Below are 20,742 nucleotides of genomic sequence, written 5' to 3'. Positions count from 1 at the left end.
CAAATTACTTATGTACCAAAGTAGTAGTTTCTGTCATGTTCAAGTAAAGTAAAATGGATTGAAGTGTGACCTACTGAGTCCATCAGGAATCTTCACTGCCATCCTCACTTTCTAACATTTCCAGTGAAAAAGAGTTTAGTCATAAATGGAGGCTTGCCGTCTAGGTTCAACCACTCATTGCTGGGAGCATCAAACAAGCTCTGACAGGAGCTGGTTGTGCTCTTAGCAGGGCATCAGTAAGGACATTTCGTGTGTGTGTGTGTGTGTGTGTGTGTGTAGAGTGATGCATGCACCTATATGGACCCTTGTGGTACCACATGCACTTGCCCGCAGTGGGGTGTGCTTGCCTGGGGTGGCCAGAGTGGAAAGTCCTGTGTCCTGCTCCATTGGCCTATTCTTTAAGGCGGGGGGGGATTATCTAATTGTTTATTTTGTTTTTTCTAGGTAGGGCCTCACTCTAGTCCAGGCTGACCTGGAATTCACCTGGTCTCAGGTGGCCTAGCATTCTCAGAGATCCTCCTACCTTTGCCTTCCAAGTGTTGGGATTAAAGGCATGTGTAACCACACCTAGCTACTTTTATTTTTTATTTTATTTTACTTATTTGAGAGGGGAGGCGGTAGATAGAGAGAATGGGTACACCAGGGCATCTAGCCACTACAAATGAGTTTTGCAAACGTGTGCCACCTTGTACATCTGGCTTACATGGGTACTAGGGAATTGAATATGGGTCCTTAGGGTTCTCAGGCAAGCACCTTCACTGCCAAGCCATCTCTCCAGCCCTCTTTGGACCACTCTTGTTTGAGCATCCATGTGTTTTTGTTTGTTTAGTTGGTTGGTTGATTTTTCGAGGTAGAGTCTCACTCTGGTCCAGGCTGACCTGGAATTCACTGTGTAGTCTCAGGTGGTCTCAAACACATGAAGATCCTCCTACCTCTGCCTCCCAAGTGCTGGGATTAAAGCCATACCTGGCTTGTTTGTTTGTTTGTTTTTAAATATATTTTATTATTTATTTGTTTATTTGACAGAGAAAGAGGGAGAGAGAGGGAGAGAATGGGCACACCAGGGCCTCCAGCCACTGCAAATGAACTGCAGACGCATGCACCCCCTTGTGCATCTGGCTAACATGGGTCCTGGGGAATCGAACCTGGGTCCTTTGGCTTTGCAGGCAAATGCCTTAACCGCTAAGCCATCCCTCCAGCCCCTGTTTGTTTGTTTTTGAGGCAGAGTCTCACTCTATCCTAGGCTGACCTAGAATTCACTATGTAGTTCCAGGGTTTCAGGCTGCCCTCGAACTCACACCAGTCCTTCTACCTCTGGGATTAAAGCCATGCATTACCATGTCTGGCTTGAGCTGGAATTTCTTACTGATCCTGGAACTTGTTTTTTGCAGAGATCTTCTGATTCCCAGGTCTCTGCTCCCCTACAGGACTGGAGTCACTGTTGCCATGCCCAGCTATTCAATGTTGGGTCTAGAGATTCAAATTCATACTGTCTCAGGCCTCCTCACACTTGCACAGAAAGTACATTTAACCCCTGGGCTACCTCTCCAGCTCTAATGAGGACATTAAAAAAAGTTATTCATTCAAGAGGCAGAGAGTGCTTATGCATGTGCCAGAGCCTTCTGCCACTGCAAGTGAATTCCAGATGCATATACCACCTTATGCATCTGGCTTTGCTTGGGTACTAGGGAATCAAACCCAGGCCATCAGGCTTTGCAAGAAAGTGCCTTTAACCACTGAGCCATTTCTCTAGCCCTCTTTACCCAGTAAGGATATTTCTAATTTAAAGAGTACTTCTTTGTACATGTGCAGTTAGCAAACAAACTGGAATCTCAGTTTATAATTCCAATGAGATATTCAAATGAACATCAATAGAAAAATAGTGCCTTTCAAAATATCTATGGTAAAGGACCAGGTTTTTTTTTCTTTATGTCTATCCATAGCTTTATAAAATGGGAAATATAAGCAAATTAATTACTAAACAAAATTAATTTAAAAAATACATTATAAACTCTTACTTGGGGCTAGAGGGATAGCTTAGCAGTTAAGGCATTTGCCTACAAAGCCAAAGGACCCTGGTTTGATTCCCCAGGACCCACATTAGCCAGATGCACAAGGGGGTGCATGTATTTGGAGTTTTTTTGCCATGGCTAGAGGCCCTGGTGCACCCATTCTCTCTCTCTCTCTGTCTCTCTCTTTCCCTCTTTCTCTGTTAAATAAATAAATAAATAAAAATTAACTCTATTTGTTTATTTAGAGACAGAATTTCCCTATGTAGATCAGACTAGCCCCTAATTCACAATCCTCCTGCCACATTTTACTGAATGCTGGGTTTACAGGCATATATTACCATAATCAGCTAATTTTTTTATTACTAGAATCAATATATTTGATACTACTGTGTCAAGTTGCTAATACTTTCTCTCCATTTCTATGTGTATCTCATTGTCTATCAAGCAACAGTTTGTGAAAGCACTGGTTTCAGCTTACACCTAGAATAATAATATCCTAGATAAATTATGTTAATATTTGACTGACTTTCCCAGAAAATATTACAAATCATAGGATAGTATAGCTAAAATAGGTTGTAAAAATATTTTACAAGTCTGGGTATGGTGGCCCACACCTTTAATCCCAGCAGTCTTGAGGCAGAGATAGGAAGATTTCCAAGAGTTTGAGGCCACTCTGATACTGAATTCCAGATCAACCTGTACTAGAGAGAGACCTTAGCTGAAATTAAGTAATTTGTACAATGGTATAAAGCCAGTAAGTATTGAAACCAGGACTAGAAGTGAGGATACTAGGTAAAATATATTGACCTCACAATAGTACTGAAATCCCAGTTCTGCCAATTTGGTAGTTATAACACTTTGGCTACTTAAATTCTTTAAGCCTCTGTTTTATCAAATAACTGTCAGAGAAGTAAAATAAGGCAGTTACGGTGGCATGCTGGCTCACACCTTTAATCACAGCACTCAGGAGGTAGAGGTAGGAGAATCCCTGTGAGTTCAAAGCCGTCCTGAAATTACATAGTGAATTTCAAGTCAGCCTGGGCTAAAGTGAAAACCCACAAAAAAAAATGATAACAAAAATAAACTGAGGCCTGGAGGGATTGCTTAGTGGTTAAGGCATTTGCCTCCAAAGCCAAAGGACCCAGGTTCGATTCCCCAGGACCCACGTTAACCAGATGCACAAGGTAGCACATGCATCTGGAGTTCGTTTGGAGTGGCTGGAGGCCCTGTCACGCCCATTCTCTCACTTTCTGTCCCTCTTTCTCTGTCAAATAAATAAATAAAAATAAAATATTTTTTAAGGTAAATAAATTGAGACTAGAGTACATTCCAGATCAGCCTAAGCTACAGTAAGATCCTACCTCAACAAACAAACAACAATATATATATATTTGGTACATACTTGTAATTCCAATACTTTGGAGGCTGAGGCAAGATGATAATATCCAGTTCGGTGCTGGTCTGCACTACATAGTGAGGTGCTATCTGAAAAACTCAGATTAGAATAAGTAGTAACAACTGTCTATTAAGCATTTTACTAGGTACCAGCCTGTGTTAGGCTGTTCACATACATTTTCTCATTTAATGTATATGCAGGACACAATATATAAAATAAATATAAATATAACAAAGTATTATTATTTAGTGTTTAGTTCTACAGTCCCAATCCAATGTTCTCTATACATTTTTGTTTGTTTGTTTCTTTTTTTGAGGTAGGTTCTCACTCTATCACAGGCTGACCTGGAATTTACTATGTAGTCTCAGGGTGGCCTCGAACTCATGGATATCCTCCTACCTCTGCCTGAGTTCTGGGATTAAAGGTGTGCATGACCACACCCAGCCTCTATACATTTTTTAATTTGAACATTTGATATTTATTTATTTATTTAAGAGAGAGAGACAAAGAGGTAGATATAGAGAAAGAGAGAGAGAAGGAAAATGGGCATACCAGAGCCTCTAGCCACTGCAGACAAACTCCAGACGCATGTACCACCTTCTGCATCTGGCTTTTGTGGGTCCTAGGGAATTGAACTGGGTCCCTTGGCTTTGTAGGCAAGTGCATTAATTGCTAAGCCATATCTCTAGCCCTCTCTATACTTTTAATATTTCATTATTCATTTATTTATTTATTTGAGGGAGTGAGAGAAAGAGGCAGATAGAATGAGAGAGAGAACAGGCATGTCAGGACCTCCATACACTGCACATGAACTCCAGATGCATGTACCACCTTGTACATCTGGCTTACATGGGTTGGGTCCTGGGTAATCGAACCTGGTTCCTTTGCCTTTGCAGGCAAATGCTTTAACTGCTAAGCTATCTCTCTAGCCCTCTATACTTGTAAACAGCTTCTTTCTCTTTAAAAAAAAAAAAATTATTTAGAATTGGTGCACCAGGACCTAGTGCCACTGCAAATGAACTCCAGATAAATGTGCCATTTTGTGCTTCTAGCTTTATGTGGGTACTGAGGAATGGAACCAAGGCCAGCAGGCTTTGCAAGCAAGTTCCTTTAACCAATGAGCCATCTCTCCAGCTCCCTGCTTATTTCTTTACCTTTAGGTCAGTCTTGATGACGTACACCTTTAATACCAGCACTCAGGAGGCCAAGGTAGGAGGATGGTTGTGAATTCAAGGCCAACCTGAGACTATGTAGTAAATTCCAGGCCAACCTGGACTACAGCAAGACCCTACCTTGGAAAACCAAAAGAAAAAAAAAGTGTTTGTGGTTATACATAACTTTGATCCCAACACTTGGGAGGCTGAGATAGGAGGATCACTCTTGAGTTTGGGGCCAGCCTGGGCCTACAAAGTGAAGTCCTGGTCAGCTTGGGCTAAAGTGAGACCCTGCTTGGAAAAAATTAAAACAAAATAAACCCACAACAACAACAACAACAAAAGGATAGGTAGATGTACTTACTAGTTAAGATAATACATTGGTACAGTTGGGAGTCAAATCCAGGTCCATCTGACTACTTCCTACCAGTCACCAAAATAAAGGTTTTTGGTGTTCTACTTCCCAGATTGGCCTACCTGGGAACTAGATGTAAATGGTTGAATCTTCACTAGAAGAAAGGTGCCAGCCGGGCGTGGTGGCGCACGCCTTTAATCCCAGCACTTGGGAGGCTGAGGTAGGAGGATCACCATGAGTTTGAGGCCACCCTGAGACTCCATAGTGAATTCCAGGTCAGCCTGGGCTAGAGTGAGACCCTACCTCAAAAAAAAAAAAAAAAAAAAAAAGAAAGGAAGGAAGGAAGGAAGGAAGGAAGGTAGGTAGGTAGGTGCCATGGTGCTGCTCATAGTAAGCAGGCTGAATAATTTCACAACCAAGAAGACATCTGACACTCTGGCCAAGCAGCCATAACTCTCACCTGGAAAGTTGTCAATTTCAAGGCACAAATAGTCCAGTAAACAAAGAGTACAGATTAGGTAGAGAGATGTGCTGAAGGTGACTGGGTGACTGATTCATGTTCTAGGATTGGGAGGTGGAGGGGGGCAGCTTCAAGGAGGGAAAATCCAATACGCACTGGCAAAGCAGCCTTGGGGTCCTGCTATTCCAGCCGGGTGTTGTGACACACATCTTTATTCCCAGCACTTGTGAGACTGGTAGAGGAATCACCATGAGTTTGAGGCCACTTTAAGACTACATAGTAAATTCCAGGTCAGCCTGGGCTAGAGCGAGACCCTACCTCTTAAAAAAAAAAAAAAAAAAAGCCAGGTGTGGTGGCACACGCCTTTAATTCCAGCACTCGGGAGGCAGAGGTAGGAGGATCATTGTGAGTTCAAGGCCACCCTGAGACTACATAGTGAATTCCAGGTCAGCCTGGGCCAGAGTGAGACCCTACCTCAAAAAACCAAAAAAAAAAAAAAAAAAAAGAACAAGAAGAAAAGAAATCAGAACTGGAGAGAGAGATGGCTTAGCAGTTAAGGCATTTGCCTGCAAAGCCAAAAGAACCCAGTTCAGTTCTCCAGTAAGCCAGATGTATAAGGGGGCATGTGCATCTGGAGTTCATTTGCAGTGGCTGGAGGCCCTGGCGTACCCATTCTCTCTCTCTCAAATAAATAAATAAAATATATTTTTTTAAAAAAGAAATCAAATCCGGGTCCAGTTTCTGATCAGTCAGCGCCAGAAATTGGAAAAGTTTAAACACCCTTTAACCCACAGTAAAATGAAGGCTTTTGCGCTTGCCTGTGAAGCCTAAGGACCCCGGTTCGAGGCTCGATTCCCCAGGACCCACATTAGCCAGATGCACAAGGGGGCACATGCATCTGGAGTTCGTTTGAAGTGGCTGGAGGCCCTGGCATGCCCATTCTCTGTCTCTCTCTCTCTCTCTGTCTTTCTCTCTGTCTTTCTCTGTCACTTTCAAATAAATAAATAAAAATAAAATGAAGGCTTTTGGAGATGTTTTGGCGGTGATCTAGATCACTCAACATCATTGGACAGGGAACTTGACATTGCCTGCATCATGACATTAAGACAGAGAATTCCAGCTGGATGTGGTGGTGCACGCCTTTAATCCCAGCACTCGGGAGGCAGAGGTAGGAGGATCACTGTGAATTCAAGGCTACCTTGAGACTACATAGTGAATTCCAGGTCAGCTTGAGCTAGAGTGAGACCCTACCTCGAAAAACCAAAAAAACAGAGAGAGAGAGAATTCCATATTAACCTAGTGTCAGTGTCCCCAAGTCTCCCATCTTTTCAAATGATGACTGGCCTGACCAAAGGGGAAATGAATCTTGATAGTTTCCTCTTTTCATATCACTCTTTCAACAGTCTATATCAAAGACCTCCATATGTGGCCTCAAGCACTTGCCTTGGACAAAGAGACCATTCTCCTAGCCTACTTTCCTAGTAGTCACTGTCCTCCCAGGAGGCTGTGTTCTCCAGCCTTTTCTCATTTGGCCAGCATAGGGCTGGCACATTCCTGAGCCAAAATGCACACATAAGCTGCTTTCCCTGGTAGTGAAGCTCTTCACTCCTGAGTGACTCTTGTCAGGGGCAGTTGGGCATTCTCAATTGGATTACGCTGACAAGGAAAAAGGACTGTGGTATATTATTTCAACACCATTTGGCTTCAGAAATGCCTGTCTCGACCTTTTTGCCCTCAGAGTCTACTTCTCTCTTCTTGTTTTCTAGAGGGTCAGGAGCCTGCCTCCAATATAGCTCCTCATCTTGCATATATTGGCCCATGTTTCTGGAGACAGATCATTCACAAGATGGATCACAGACAACAAACTAATAACTCAGAGCATGATAAAACAGAAGTATGGCTAATTAAGCTCTCTACATTTCTGTATCTGGAGGCATAGGACAAAATTATTTGAGCACAGATGCTTTTTGGTTTTTCTGTCTATGCTGGCACATTTTGTTGCAGGAGAAATTGTTAGGTCCTTATATTCAACTTTTCCAATTATGCTATGCTGAGGAATATATTTCTTGTAAAAGTCAGAGGTTGAGGTCAGTTTACAAATGGAGCTCCTCAGGGCCTGGAAGTTCACTAGAAAAGCTGTGGGGTGTTTCAGTCACTGGAAGACATCAAGAGCAGAGGTTCAAAACTATATGGTGGAACACGTCTGTCAATCCAACACTGGTAAGGCTGAGACAGGATTGTGATGAGATCAAGACCAGCCTAGGCTATATAGTAAGTACTAAGATCTAGTCAACACTCAAGGGGCTGAGGCAGGAGAATCACAAGTTGGATGTCATCTTGGGTTGTGTCTCAAGTTCAGGGTCAACCTAAGCTATGTAGTGAGACCCTGTCTTAAAAAAAAAAAATTGTGCCAGCCATGGTGGTGCACACCTTTAATCCCAGAACTTGGAAGGCAGAGGTAGGAGGACTGCAGTGAGTCCAAAGCCACCCTGCAATTTCATAGTGAATTTCAGGCCAGTGTGGGCTAGAGTAAGACCCTACCTTAAAAAAAAAAAAAAAAAAAAAAAAAAGTTGCACTGAGGAAGTGGCTTAGGGGGTTTAAAGGTGCTTGCTTGGAAAGTCTGCTGCCCAGGTCAAGTCTGCAATAACTATGTAAAGCCAGAATCACAAAGTAATACATGAGTCTGAAGTTCCTTTTCACTCTTAGTCCAGGCTGACTTGGAATTCAATAAGTAGTCTCAGGGTGGTTTCACACTCGTGGTGATGCTCCTACCTCTGCCTCTGCCTCCATAATGCTGGGATTAAAGGTGTGCACCACTACAGCGAGCATAAAAACATTCTTTTAAAAACTTACGATTCTAAATGCAAAGTACAACTTTTGAGTAAATACACACCAATGTAGACAGTCTGTCACAGATGCTGCCTCAGAAGAAAACAAGCCCTGTTTAAGTTCCTGATAGAATAGTAGCTCCTAACAAATGCTTAAGATGCTCTCGACTTAGGAGGGTGTGGGGTAAGAGTAGCAAAGATTACTTTCCTTTATACTGTGACTGCATAAAAGTCAAGGTATGAAGCTGGGCCTTACAGTACATACCTGTAGTCCCAGTACTTGGGAGGCAGAAGCACAAATTCATAGCCACTCTGGGCTACATAGTGAGACCCCATGAAAAATGGAGGAAGGGCTGGGAGGATGGCTTAGTGGTTAAAGTGCTTGCCTGCAAAACCTAAGGACCCAGGTTTGGTTCCCCAGACCCATGTAAGCCAGATGCACATGGTGGTACATGCATCTGGAGTTCTTTTGCACTGGCTAGAGGCCCTGGCATGCACATTTTCGTCCTCTCTATCTCTAATAAATAAATTAAAATAAATTATAAAAAAGAGGCTGATGTTCTAAAGAGGTGGCTTAGCTGTTAAGGCAGTTGCTGACAAAGCAAAAGGACCCAGGTTCGATTCCCCAGTACCCACATAAAGCCAGATGCACAAGGTGACACATACATCTGGAGATCATTTGCAGTGTCTGGGAGGCCTTGTCTTACCCATTCTCTCTAGCTGCCTCTTTCTCTCTCTTCCTCTCTTTCAAATAAATAAGTAAGTAATTTTTTTTAAAGGAGGTTGGAGAGATGGCTTAGCAGTTAAGGTGCTTGCCTGAAAAGCCTAAGGACCCAGGTTTGATTCCCCAGGACCCATATAAGACAGATGTACAAAGTAGCACATGCATCTAGAGTTTGTTTCAAGTGGCTAGAGGCCTTGGCACACCATCCTCCCATCTCCCAAATAAATAAATGAAATATTTAAATATGTATGTGTGTATAAGAGAGAAGGAGCTGGGGAGATGACTTAGCAGTTAAAGGCACTTGCTTGCAAAGCCTGCCATCCTGGATTGCCCCAGGTTCAATTCCCCAGTACTCATATAAGGCCAGATGCACAAAGTGGCACATTTGTTTGGAGTTCATTTGCAATGGTAAGAGATGCTGGTGGGCTCATTCATTTATATATCATATTCTGTCCCCCTGCCTTGTAAATAAACAAATAAGAGAGAAAGAGGAGATGTGGCGATGGTGAGCAGTGGTAGATAATAATACCAACCACTACCATTAAGGCATGAAAAGTATACTGTATCCTTTAAAAATATTTTGGAAGGGCTGGAGAGATGGCTTAATGGATAAGGCACTTGCCTGTAAAGCCTAAGGGTCCATGTTTGACTCTCCAGATCTCACATAAGCCAGACGCACAAAGGTGAGGCAAGCACAAGGTCACACATGCCCACTAGGTGGCACAAGCTTCTGAAGTTCTATTGCAGTGGCTGAGGCCCTGGCATGCTAATTCTCATGTTCTCCCCCCCCCCTCAACTAAATAAATAAAAATATTTAGGGGTGGGTTCGAGGTAGGGTCTCACTCTAACCCATACTAACCTGGAATTCACTTTGTAGTCTCAGAGTGGCCTAGAACTCATGGCAATCCTCCTGTCTCTGCCTCCTGAGTGCTGGGATTAAAGGCGTGCGCCACCACACCCAGCTCAAAAAAATAAAAAATAGGGCTGGAGAGCTGGCTTATATTCTTAAAAAAAATGAGGGCTGGAGAGATGGCTTAGTGGTTAAGGTGCTTGCCTACAAAGCCTAAAGACTCAGGTTCAGTTCCCCAGTACCAACATAAGCCAGATGCACAAGGTGGCGCATGCATCTAGAATTTATTTGCAGTGGCTAGAGGCCCTGGCATAACTATTCTTTCTTTCTGTCTCATTCATAAATAAATAAATAATTTATTTATTTATTTAAAAAAATAAATCAAGGGCTGGAGAGATGGCTTAATGGTTAAGGCGTTTGTCTGCAAAGCCAAATGACCCAAGTTTGATTCCCCAGGACCCACACAAGACAGATCTACAAGGGGCACATGCGTCTGGAGTTCATTTGCAGTGGCTAGAGGCTCTGGCGTGCCCATTCTCTCTGTCTGTCCCTCCCTCTCTCTCTCTCTCTCTCTCTGCTTGCAAATAAATATATATATTTTAAGCCAGGCTTGGTGGCTCAAAAAAAATAAAATCACTGAGTTTGGTAACATACGATTTTAACCGCAGCACTTGGGAGGCAGACGTAGTAGGATCACTATGAGTTTGAGACTACAGAGTGCATTCCAGGTCAGCCTGGGCTACAAGTGAAACACTACCTCAAAAAATTAAAGAACAAAAAAGAAAGAAAGAATCATATTAATATATTTTCTTCTCAACTGCCATTGATAATTGGAAGTCATGTTCATGAGGCCACAGCCTAAGCCAGAGATGACATAAGAACTCTTCCTCCTTAGAAATCTGCCACAAAAAGGTTCAAGATGACAAAGAAGGAAAAGGGGTTTGAACATTTATATGTGTTCTCTGACTTGAACACTTTGCCAGAACCTTGGCCATCCTTCTATTCAACTTCTCCTAAGGGAAGGAATTAGAGGAGGATGTATTTTTCCAGAATTTAAGTCCCTGACAGCAATCATGTGGAGTGGATTAATAGACTGTTGTCAAGAAATCTATGTTCCTGAAATACTTAGTTTTAGAATCTTCTGCTTATTAAGTGGGGCCTCTGCTGGTCTGCATAAGGTTACATTTAGTCTCCTTTTTTTTTGGTTTTAGTCTCCATTTTAAAAAGATAGGATATCTCTCCAGCCCAAGTTAAATTTTTATTTATTTATTTATTTGAGAGCGACAGACAGAGAAAGAGGTAGAGAGAATGGATGCACCAGAGCCTCTTCCACTGCAAACGAACTTCAGACGCATGCGCCACCTTGTACATCTGGCTTACATTGGTCCTGGGGAATTGAGCCTCAAACCAGGGTCCTTAGGCTTCACAGGCAAGCGCTTAACTGCTAAGCCATCTCTCCAGTCCCCAAGTTAAAAAAAAATTTTTAAGCCAGTCATGGAATCCCAGCACTAGAGAGGCAGAGTTAGGAGGATGCTGTGAGTTCAAAGCCACCCTGAGACTACATAGTAAATCTAGCCCAGGTCAGCCTGGGCTAGAACATGATGCTATGTCAAAAAACTTAAAAGAAAAAGAGAGAGGGGACTGGAGAGATGGGTCAGTGGTTAAGGAACTTGTCTGCAAAGCCTAACAACCTGGGTTTGATTTCCCAGTACACACATAAAGTCAGATGCACAAAGTGGCACATGCATCTGGAGTTTATTTGCAGTAGCTAGAGGCCCTGGTGTACCCAGAATCTATCTATCTATCTATCTCTATCTCTATCTCTCTCTGCTTGCAAATAAATAAAAGTTAAAAAGATGAATGCTTAAAGGCAATATACACAGGGGAAATACATCAAAAACAAAACAAAAGGAAAATTGATTTCTTTTGTATCCTTTAAAACTTCTTGGGCAGACAGTTATTGCCAAAGAAAAGCTAAGTAGAAGCCGGGGTGGTGGTGCATGCCTTTAATCCCAGCATTTGGGAGACAGAGGTAGATGAATCGCAGTGAGTTCAAGGCCACCCTGAGACTACATTGTGAATTCCAAGTCAGCCTGGGCTACAAAGTGAAACTCTACCTCAAAAAAAAAAGAAAACAGCAAATGTTAAAAATGTGTTAAGACTTGACTTGTATACTACTAGTGTTGTAATTTTCTAAGTAAAAGTGTCTTTAAAGGCCATTTCCTATCTCATTTTCCCCATTAAACAAGACAAACACTTTTAAGATCTTCCACAAACATCTAACCATCTAGATGTTCTTTGGTCTCCTTTGAGAGAATGAACAATCCTAACTATACAGAAAAACAAGCTTTAGAGGGTGGTTGGGATTTGCTACACTTAAGATTCCAGGGTGTCTTCCAACAGAAATCTCAGTACTCTCAGTATGAACCTGAGATGAGATTCATAGGAAAGTGCTAATCGCCCAGAAACCCAAAAAAGCAAATGGATAATGCTGGCCATACTTTGCTTTTCTGACATTTCATTGGGAATCTGCAAGAACCTCCCCTTTCCCCTCCCCCAGTTAAGTGTGTGTTAAACAACTACAGAATACTAAATAAAAAGTTTGGCCAAAACCAAAAAAAAAAAAAAAAAAGTAGGGGGCTGCAGGGATGGCTTAGTGGTTAAGGAGTTTGCCTGCAAAGCCAAAGGACCCAGGTTCGATTTCCCCAGGACTCATATTAGCCAGATGCACAAGGGGACTCATGCGTCTGGAGTTCGTTTGCAGTGGCTGGAGGCCCTGGCCCACCCATTCTTTCTCTCTCTTTCTCTGTCAAATAAATTAAACGTTTTTTAAAAAATAAAAGCTAGCCGGGCGTGGTGGCGCACGCCTTTAATCCCAGCACTCGGGAGGCAGAGGTAGGAGGATCACCGTGAGTTCGAGGCCACCCTGAGATGACAGAGTTAATTCCAGGTCAGCCTGGACCAGAGTGAGACCCTACCTCGTAAAAATAAATAAATAAATAAATAAATAAAAGCTAAGAAGTGTGTGGTTAACAATGCATGTCCCAAGTTCAAATTCTGAAAATAATCTTCAGAACTGAAATAGGATAATATAATAAGAAATCAAAGCAGTCTAGTTAAGAGAAAATGAATGGATGGGCACACCAGAGCCTCTTGCTGCCGCAAATGAACTCCAGATTCTTGTGCTCCTGTGCCACTTTGTGCATCTGAATTTACAAGGTGCTGGGGAAGAACCCAGGTTCCAGATACTAAGTAAGATCTCTGTTACCACTGAATCACACCCCTGACCCTCAAATCAATTTTTAAAAAATAAATCCTGTTTTAAAAAAATTATTTGGAGGGGCTGGAAATATGGCTTAGTGATTAAGGAACTTACCTGTGAAGCCTAAGAAAGATTGTTTGAGTTTCCAGGTCCCATGTATAACCAGACACAGTGATGCAAGTGTGCAAAGTTGCATATGCACACAGGGTGCATATGCCTCTGGAGTTTGTTCACAGTGGCTAAAAGGCCCTCCTGGCATGCCTATTCTCTCTCTCGCTCTCCTTCTGCCCACCCCCGCCCCCACCATCCTCCCTCTCTGTCTTGCTCTCAAAAATAAAAAAGTAAAAAATAAAAAATAAATTCTTTGGAAAGTATATACTTCTCAGGCTAAGTTCTTCTCAGTAGCCAACCTAACTTTTTTGAATCAAAGAACCAAATCTGATGGTTTGGAAAGATGGCTTAGTAGTTAAGGCACTTGCCTATGAAGCCTAAGAACCCAGGTTCAACTCCCCAGAACCCATGTAAGCCAGACACACAAGGTCATGCATGTGCACAAGGTGGTACATGTGTCTGGAGTTAGATTGTAGTGGCTAGATGTCCTGGCATGCCAATTCTCTCTCACGCTCACTTGCTCTCTCTTTCTCTGTCATTTTATACATGTATATATGTATGTATATATGTATGTATGTATGTATATGGTTAAATTTAAAAGAAAAACTGAGGGATTGGAGAGATGGCTAAACTGTTAAGGCCCTTGCCTGCAAAGTCTAAGGATGCAAGTTTGATTCCCCAATACCCATGCCAGATGCACAAGGTGGCACATATGTCTGGAGTTCTTTGCAGTGGCTAGAGGCCATAACATGCCCAGTCTCTCTCTTTCTCTCTTTCTCTTTCTTCCCAATAAATAAATAAAAACAGTTACTAGGCAAGTCGTGGTGGCGCACACCTTTAATCCCGGCACTAGGGAGGCAGAGGGAGGAGGATCACCATGAGTTTGAGGCCACCCTGAGACTACATAGTGAATTCCAGGTCAGCCTGGGCTAGTGTGAGACCCTGTCTTGAAAAAAAAAAAAAATCTGAGCTGAAGAGATTTCTTAGCAGTTAAAGTGCTTGTTCGCAAAGCCTATTGGCCTGGGTTTGATTCTCCAGTACCGATGTACAGCCAAATGCACAAAGTGGCACATGCATCTACAGCTCATTTGCACTGGCAAGAGGCCCTGGCAACCTCATTCTCTCCCTCTTCCTCTACCCCTCCACCCACTCCTTGCAAACAACAACAAAAAAAGTAAACATAAAGATTTAAAAATCTGCTGGGCAAGGTGGTTCACACCTTTAATTCAATCACTTGGGAGGCAGAGGTACAAGGATTGCTATGAATTGGAGGCCAGCCTGGGACTGCAGAGTGAATTCCAGGTCAGCCTGGGCTAGAATGAGACCCTACCTCAAAAAAAAAAAAATTGTTTTTATTTTATTTTATTTTATTTTATTTTATTTTATTTATTTATTTATTTGCTTTCTTGAAGTAGGGTCTCACTGTAGCCCAAGCTGACCTGGAATTCACTGTGTACTCTTAGGGTGGCCTTGAACTCACAGCAATCTTCCTACCTCTGCCTCCTGGGTGCTGGGATTAAAGGGGTGTGCCACCACACCTAGCTAAAAACATTTTTTTAACACAGTCTCTAAATGAAAATTATTCCTGACACACTTTATGATAACAGTGTAAAAAGTATTAGACAGTTTGTTTTATTCTTCCAATAACTTCGAAATACTCATTATGTCTGTTTTTGTTGCTGAGGAAATGACTCTCTGAGGTTAAGTGATGTACCCAGGGCTACAGTGTAAGTGGAAAAGATCAAATTTGAACACCTAGGTCTTAACTCATGTTCTGTTTTTTTCTTTTGTTTTTAATTTGGGGTGTATGTGTATTGTATGTGTATTGTACAGGCATGTGGAAATCAGAGAACAACTTTGAAATTGATCTTCTTCCTCATTTGAGGCAGGTTCTCATATTGCTAACAGCTCTATTTGCAAGCTTCTACAAAATTCTTTTGGCTCAACTTTTCCATATGTGCACTGGGATTATAGAAGACACAGCTTCAGGCTTTTATGCAGGCTCCATGGAACTGAATGGGTACATAGAGTTGCATGCCAAGTGCTTTATCCACTGAGTCATCTCCATAGCCCAAAGTCGGAGTTCTTAAACACTGAATTATACTTTAAAAGGGGGAGGGGGTGTGGTGGCGCACGCCTTTAATCCCAGCACTTGGGAGGCAGAGGTAGGAGGATTGCTGTGAGTTCAAGGCACTCTGAGACTCTATAGTGAATTCCAGATCAGCCTGGACTAGAGAGTGAGACCCTACCTCAGAAAACAAAACAAAACAAAAAAAGGCGGTGGGGGGGGCAACATGAGATATGTCTTAGTGATTTAGGCACTTGCCTGCCAAGCCTAAGGACTCAGGTTCAGTACCTATGTAAGTCAGATGCACAAAGGTGGCTCATGCATCTGGGGTTTGTTTTCAGGGGCTGGAGGCCCTAACATGCCCATTCTCTCCCCCCCTCTCTCTCTATTTCCCTCTCCCTCTCCCTTCTCTCTCTCAAAAATAAATAAAAATTTTTAAAAATAGAATAACTATGACTCTCTTAAGGTAGCCAAATGCCTTGTCATTTAATTAGTGACGTACATGAATAGATGAACGAGATGCCCACTGTCCCTACCTACTACCTACCAACCCAGTGAAACCACAGCCAAGAGAACAGGCTTGGCAGAAGCAAGAGGTAAAGAAGAACCTGTCGAGCTGACTCTAGTCTGGCATGGTGAAGAAACATGAGAAGTGTAGAATCAGTGGGAGGACACCCCCCCCCAGTGCCCCTCCATCCCAGTTAAGAGGCAGGGCAGGACACGCCAGCCAAAATATTTATTTATTTATTTATTTATTTATTTGAGAGAAAGAAAATAGGTGTACCAAGGTCTCTAGCCACTGCAAATAAACTCCATACACATATGCCACCTTGTGCATCTCTTATGTGGGTACTAGGGAATCAAACCTTGGTCCTTAGGCTTTGCTGGCAAGCACCTTAACTGCTAAGACATCTCTCCAGCCCATGAATTATACTTTTTATTTGGTGTGTGTATGTGTGGTGTGGCTTGTGCATGTGTGTGTGCAAATGATGCATGCAGAGACCAGAGAACATCAGGTGTTCTCTTTTCCCTCATCTGACTGGAGACAGAGTCTCCCTGAACCTGGAGCTACTGTTTTTGTGAGTCTCAGAAATTATGGCTTCCAGCCAGGTGTGGTGGCACATGCCTTTAATCCCAGCACTTGGGAGGCAGAGGTAGGAGGATTGCCATGAGTTCGAGGCCACCCTGAGATTACAGAGTGAATTCCAGGTTAGCCTGGGCTGGAGTAAGACCCTACCTCAAAAAAAAAAAAAAGAAAAGAAATTATGGCTTCCATTTCCCATGGGACTTGGGGTTCAGGTGTGGCCAGCCACACCCAACTGTTTATGTGTTAAGGAATCGAACTCAGAGTGAATCAGGCACTCATGCTTGTGTGGCAAGTGCTCTTACCGAGCTATCTCCTAGCCCCAAATTATACTCTTAAGTAGTAGACCAAGCAAGTATACTGTATGCTGCTTATTAACTGTATGGCCAAGATAGCAAGTACTTTTTTTATTTTATTATTATTTTGGTGGGGGGGGCAGTTCCAAGGTAGGGTCTCACAGTATCCCAGGCTGACCTGGAATTCACTATGTAGTCTCAGGGTGACCTCAAACTCACAGTGATCTTCTACTTCTGCCTCCCAAGTGCTGGGATTCACCACCATGCCTGGCTCAAATAAAAAAATTTAACTTGGACATGCTCCTCCAGACACAAAATGGCCTGCATATCCATGACCTCACCGTGCCTGACACTACCTACATAAGACCATCATAAGAGGAGGAAAAGATCATGACATCAAAATAAAAGAGAGACTGATTGAGATGGGGAGGGGATATGTAGGAGAACAGAATTTCAAAGGGGAAAGTCGGGGGAGAGGGAGGGTACTACCATGGGATATTTTTTATAATCATGGAAAATGTTAATAAAAATTGAGAAAAAATTTTAACTTGGACTGGAGAGATAGATGGTTTAGTTGTTTAGGTATGCTTCCTGCACAAGCATGAGACTGCCAAAGTTCCTATCCTCAGTCCCACAATGGAGCAGAGCCCACAAGCTCTGGAAACAGTAAAATAGTACCACATGGAAAAGCAACGTTATAAAACACCCCATGTTTCACTTTGGCCACAGCAGGCAAGTGACCCCCTCCACAGGTGAGCATATGGGGTGCCACATAAACCACACACATACATATTTCATGCATACATGCAAACAAAAACAAAATTATCCTAGAATTTAAGTTTCTTCTATACTTCTTCTAACCAGTGACTAAACACTTACTATTGTTGTACTGTTACATTAATTGTTAGGTTTGTCCAGGTTCACTTGTGATCCAAGAAGGAGAATGAGGCCCTTTTAGTGAGGCCAGCCAGGACTAAATGAGTCCCATAGGGACTGGCCTCAAACATTTGCAGAGACCCATGGTCAGGCTGATCTGAAAGCACAGGTTTGATATGTATCAACTCTAAATCACTAGTTCTTTTCCTTGCAGAGGAAACTGGAATATATTGAAAGAAAAACAATTAAGTTGTAACATACAGGCTGACCAGAGATGTGATAGCACTTCACCCTGCATTGCTTTTTTCTGCATGCACTAGACATGACTAAACCCACACTTAAGTAGGCTATTTCAAAGCCCAGGAGAAATTAAATCTTATGTTGCTATACTTGACCAAAGAAAATGCACCCAGCTTTATGCATCTGTTATACTTAGAGCACTTCTTTCACTATAATTTCTTTTGTCTGTGTGTGTGGAGACATATATGTGTACAGGTGCACCTGCATGTGTTCCTATGTATGGATGCTAAAGGTTAATGTTGGGTGTCTTCCTCGATCCCCACCTTAAAAAAAAAAATTGCCGGGCATGGTGGTACATGCCTTTAGTCCCAACACTTGGGAGGCAGAGGTAGGAGGGTCTCCATGAGTTCGAGGCCACCCTGAGAATACATAGTGAATTGCAGGTCAGCGTGGGCTAGAGTGAGACCCTATCTATCTCAAAAAAAAAAAAAAAAACAAAAAACACCACAATTATTTTATTTATTTGAGAGAGAAAGAGAATGGGCATTCCAGAGCCTCCAGACACTGCAAAGGAACTCCAGACACATGTGCCACCTCATACGTCTGGCTTATGTGGGTACTGGGGAAATCAAACTTTGGTCCTTTGGCTTTGCAGGCAAGTACCATACTTGCTAAGCCATCCCTCCAGCCCTAAAACTGATTTTTGTCTGGTATTTTGTCCCAGCAATGAGAAGATAACTAAAACACCCATCTTACCTCCTGTTAGGAAACCTGTTACATTTTAATTTATTTATTTATTTATTTATGAGAGAGAATGGGAGAAAGCATAATAAATAAATTTTAGCTTACAGTTTCAAGTTACTGTCCATCATGGCAGGGAAGGCATGGTGGCAGGAGCTTAAAACATAGCGGGCCATGTGCAACCCACAGTAAGGAAGCAGAATGCCAGTGCTCAGACAGTTCTGTTTTTTACACATTCCAGGACCGCAGATCATGAAATGTTGCCACCCACAGTAAAGATGAATCTTTCCATCTCAAGTGACCTAATCTAGATAATCTCTCACACATGATTCTAGGCCCTGTCAAATTGACAGTGAATATAACCTATCACAAAGGGCTCCATCCTTTTGAAATTGTCATCTATAACTTTTTGTTTTGTTTTTCAAGGTAGGGTCTCACTCTAGCCTAGGCTAACCTGGAATTCACTCGTAATCTCAGAGAGTGAGACTTGAATTCACAGCAATCCTCCTTCCTCTGCCTCCCAAGTGCTGGGATTAAAGGTGTGAGCCACCACACCCAGCCTATCTGTAAATATTTTGGGCCACATTCAACACTATCCTAGGATGCATAATGGCCCATGGGCCTCAGGTTGGACACAACTGGACTAAGACAAGTTCTCTAACCATTTACTACTGCTGCTTCTAAAGAAATGTCTATGAAGTGATAGCAAACAAAGTTCATGGGAGCAGTGGTGCCCTAGAAAGTCACATTTTACTTCTTCTGAAGGTTGCCCAGAGAAACTTTCAAAACAGCTGGATTTGAATATACAACCTAAAAGGCTCCATAGATTAAGGAACAAAAGTTAGCCCTGGCTGGGCATGGTGCTGCACACCTTTAATTCAAGCACTAGGGAGACAGAGGAGCTCTCTGAATTGGAGGCCAGCCTGGGCTACAGTACAGTTCTACCTGGGGACGGAAGGGGATTAAGTGTGGCTAACTTGAGTTCTACCACCACCAGTATCTGCCTACTTATCTCTAATTTTATCCCAACTGTGCACTTAATATAATACAGTAGCTGAATTTTTTATATTTCATTTATTTAGAGAGAAAGAATGAAAGGGACATTGAGAGAGAGAATGGGTGTTTCAGGGCTTCCAGCCACTGCAAACGAACTCCATACACATGCACCACCCTGTGCATCTTGCTTACATGGGTACTGGGGATCAAACATGGGCCCTAAGGATCTAGAAGCAAGCGCCTTAACTGCTAAGCCATCTCTCCAGCTCCCAAGCAGAATTTTTTAAGTAAAGTTGCATTACAATCCAGTGTAGAATTAATAACAACTTCATAATAAAGTAATTCTGTCTTTTCAGCTTGATATTAAAGCCATTAAATCTAGCAGTCTAGGGAGGCAGAGGTAGGAGAGAATTGCTGTGAGTTAAAGGCCAGCCTGGGACTACAGAGTAAGTTCCAGGTTAGCCTAGGCTAGAGTAAGACCTTAAACTTGAAAAAAAACTTTTAAAAGAAAGTTGGGATAGATATATGGTTTGGCATGTTTTGTGACCATGTAGATCCCAGCTCTGCTTATTGATTTATGATTTGAAAGTAATCATATATCTTAGCCTCCGTTAAATAAAGTTTGGTGGTCCTTCATCTCAGAACAGTTAGCTTTTTATATTCTCAAGGGAAGAAGGAAGCTGATTGAGAGTGGTGAGAACCTTCCAAGATTACAGACTTCCTCTATGAATAGAGGGCTGCTTAGCCTTTTGTTTATTTTGGGCTTATTTTTTAGCAAGAGACTATAAACGAGATTTCCTCTCACCCTTCTGGGCTGTGCTACACATTTCTAAGTGAAGTGACCTTGACCTTAACAGCAAAGAAATAAAGATAGAAACTCACCCTGAAATTCCTTTGGCTATATTAACTGTTAGAAAGATAAACTTCCCTGTGTATCACTGAGGAGGAGGAGGATGAAATGAACATAGAAAATTAACTCATAATATTTGGCTATATAAAGTAACTATTGTTAATTCAGGAAAACAGATTGACCCAGCCATGAAGACCTCAAGCCTTACTCCACAAACAAAAATGACCTTTTTGTTTAGATTTTATTAGATGGTATCTGTTCAATGACTGGTTTTTATTTGTTTTCCTTGCAGAACTCTCAGAAATTGAGCCAAATGTATTCCTTCGTCCATTTCTAGAAGTGATTCGCTCTGAAGATACAACTGGTCCTATCACTGGCCTGGCGCTCACCTCTGTCAACAAGTTTCTTTCCTACGCACTCATAGGTAAGAGCTTAGAT

The 20,742-nt window shown here is 42.3% G+C and overlaps 1 protein-coding gene across 3 annotated transcripts in view; it reads left to right on the top strand.

The window, feature by feature from the left end:
- The window catches only part of Gbf1 (golgi brefeldin A resistant guanine nucleotide exchange factor 1), a 170,638-nt gene that overhangs the window by 105,166 nt on the left and 44,730 nt on the right, over positions 1–20,742 (top strand). For all 3 annotated transcript variants that reach the window (XM_045142358.1, XM_045142357.1, XM_045142356.1), the window contains exon 4: positions 20,597–20,728. In XM_045142358.1, coding sequence (XP_044998293.1) covers positions 20,597–20,728 — 132 coding nt within the window. The remainder of the gene's footprint in view (positions 1–20,596; positions 20,729–20,742) is intronic.

Source organism: Jaculus jaculus, chromosome 1, assembly GCF_020740685.1.
Source record: "Jaculus jaculus isolate mJacJac1 chromosome 1, mJacJac1.mat.Y.cur, whole genome shotgun sequence".
Lineage (NCBI taxonomy): Eukaryota > Metazoa > Chordata > Mammalia > Rodentia > Dipodidae > Jaculus > Jaculus jaculus.
The sequence above is the reverse complement of the archived record's forward strand: the minus strand, read 5'-3'. Positions and strand labels throughout refer to the sequence as shown.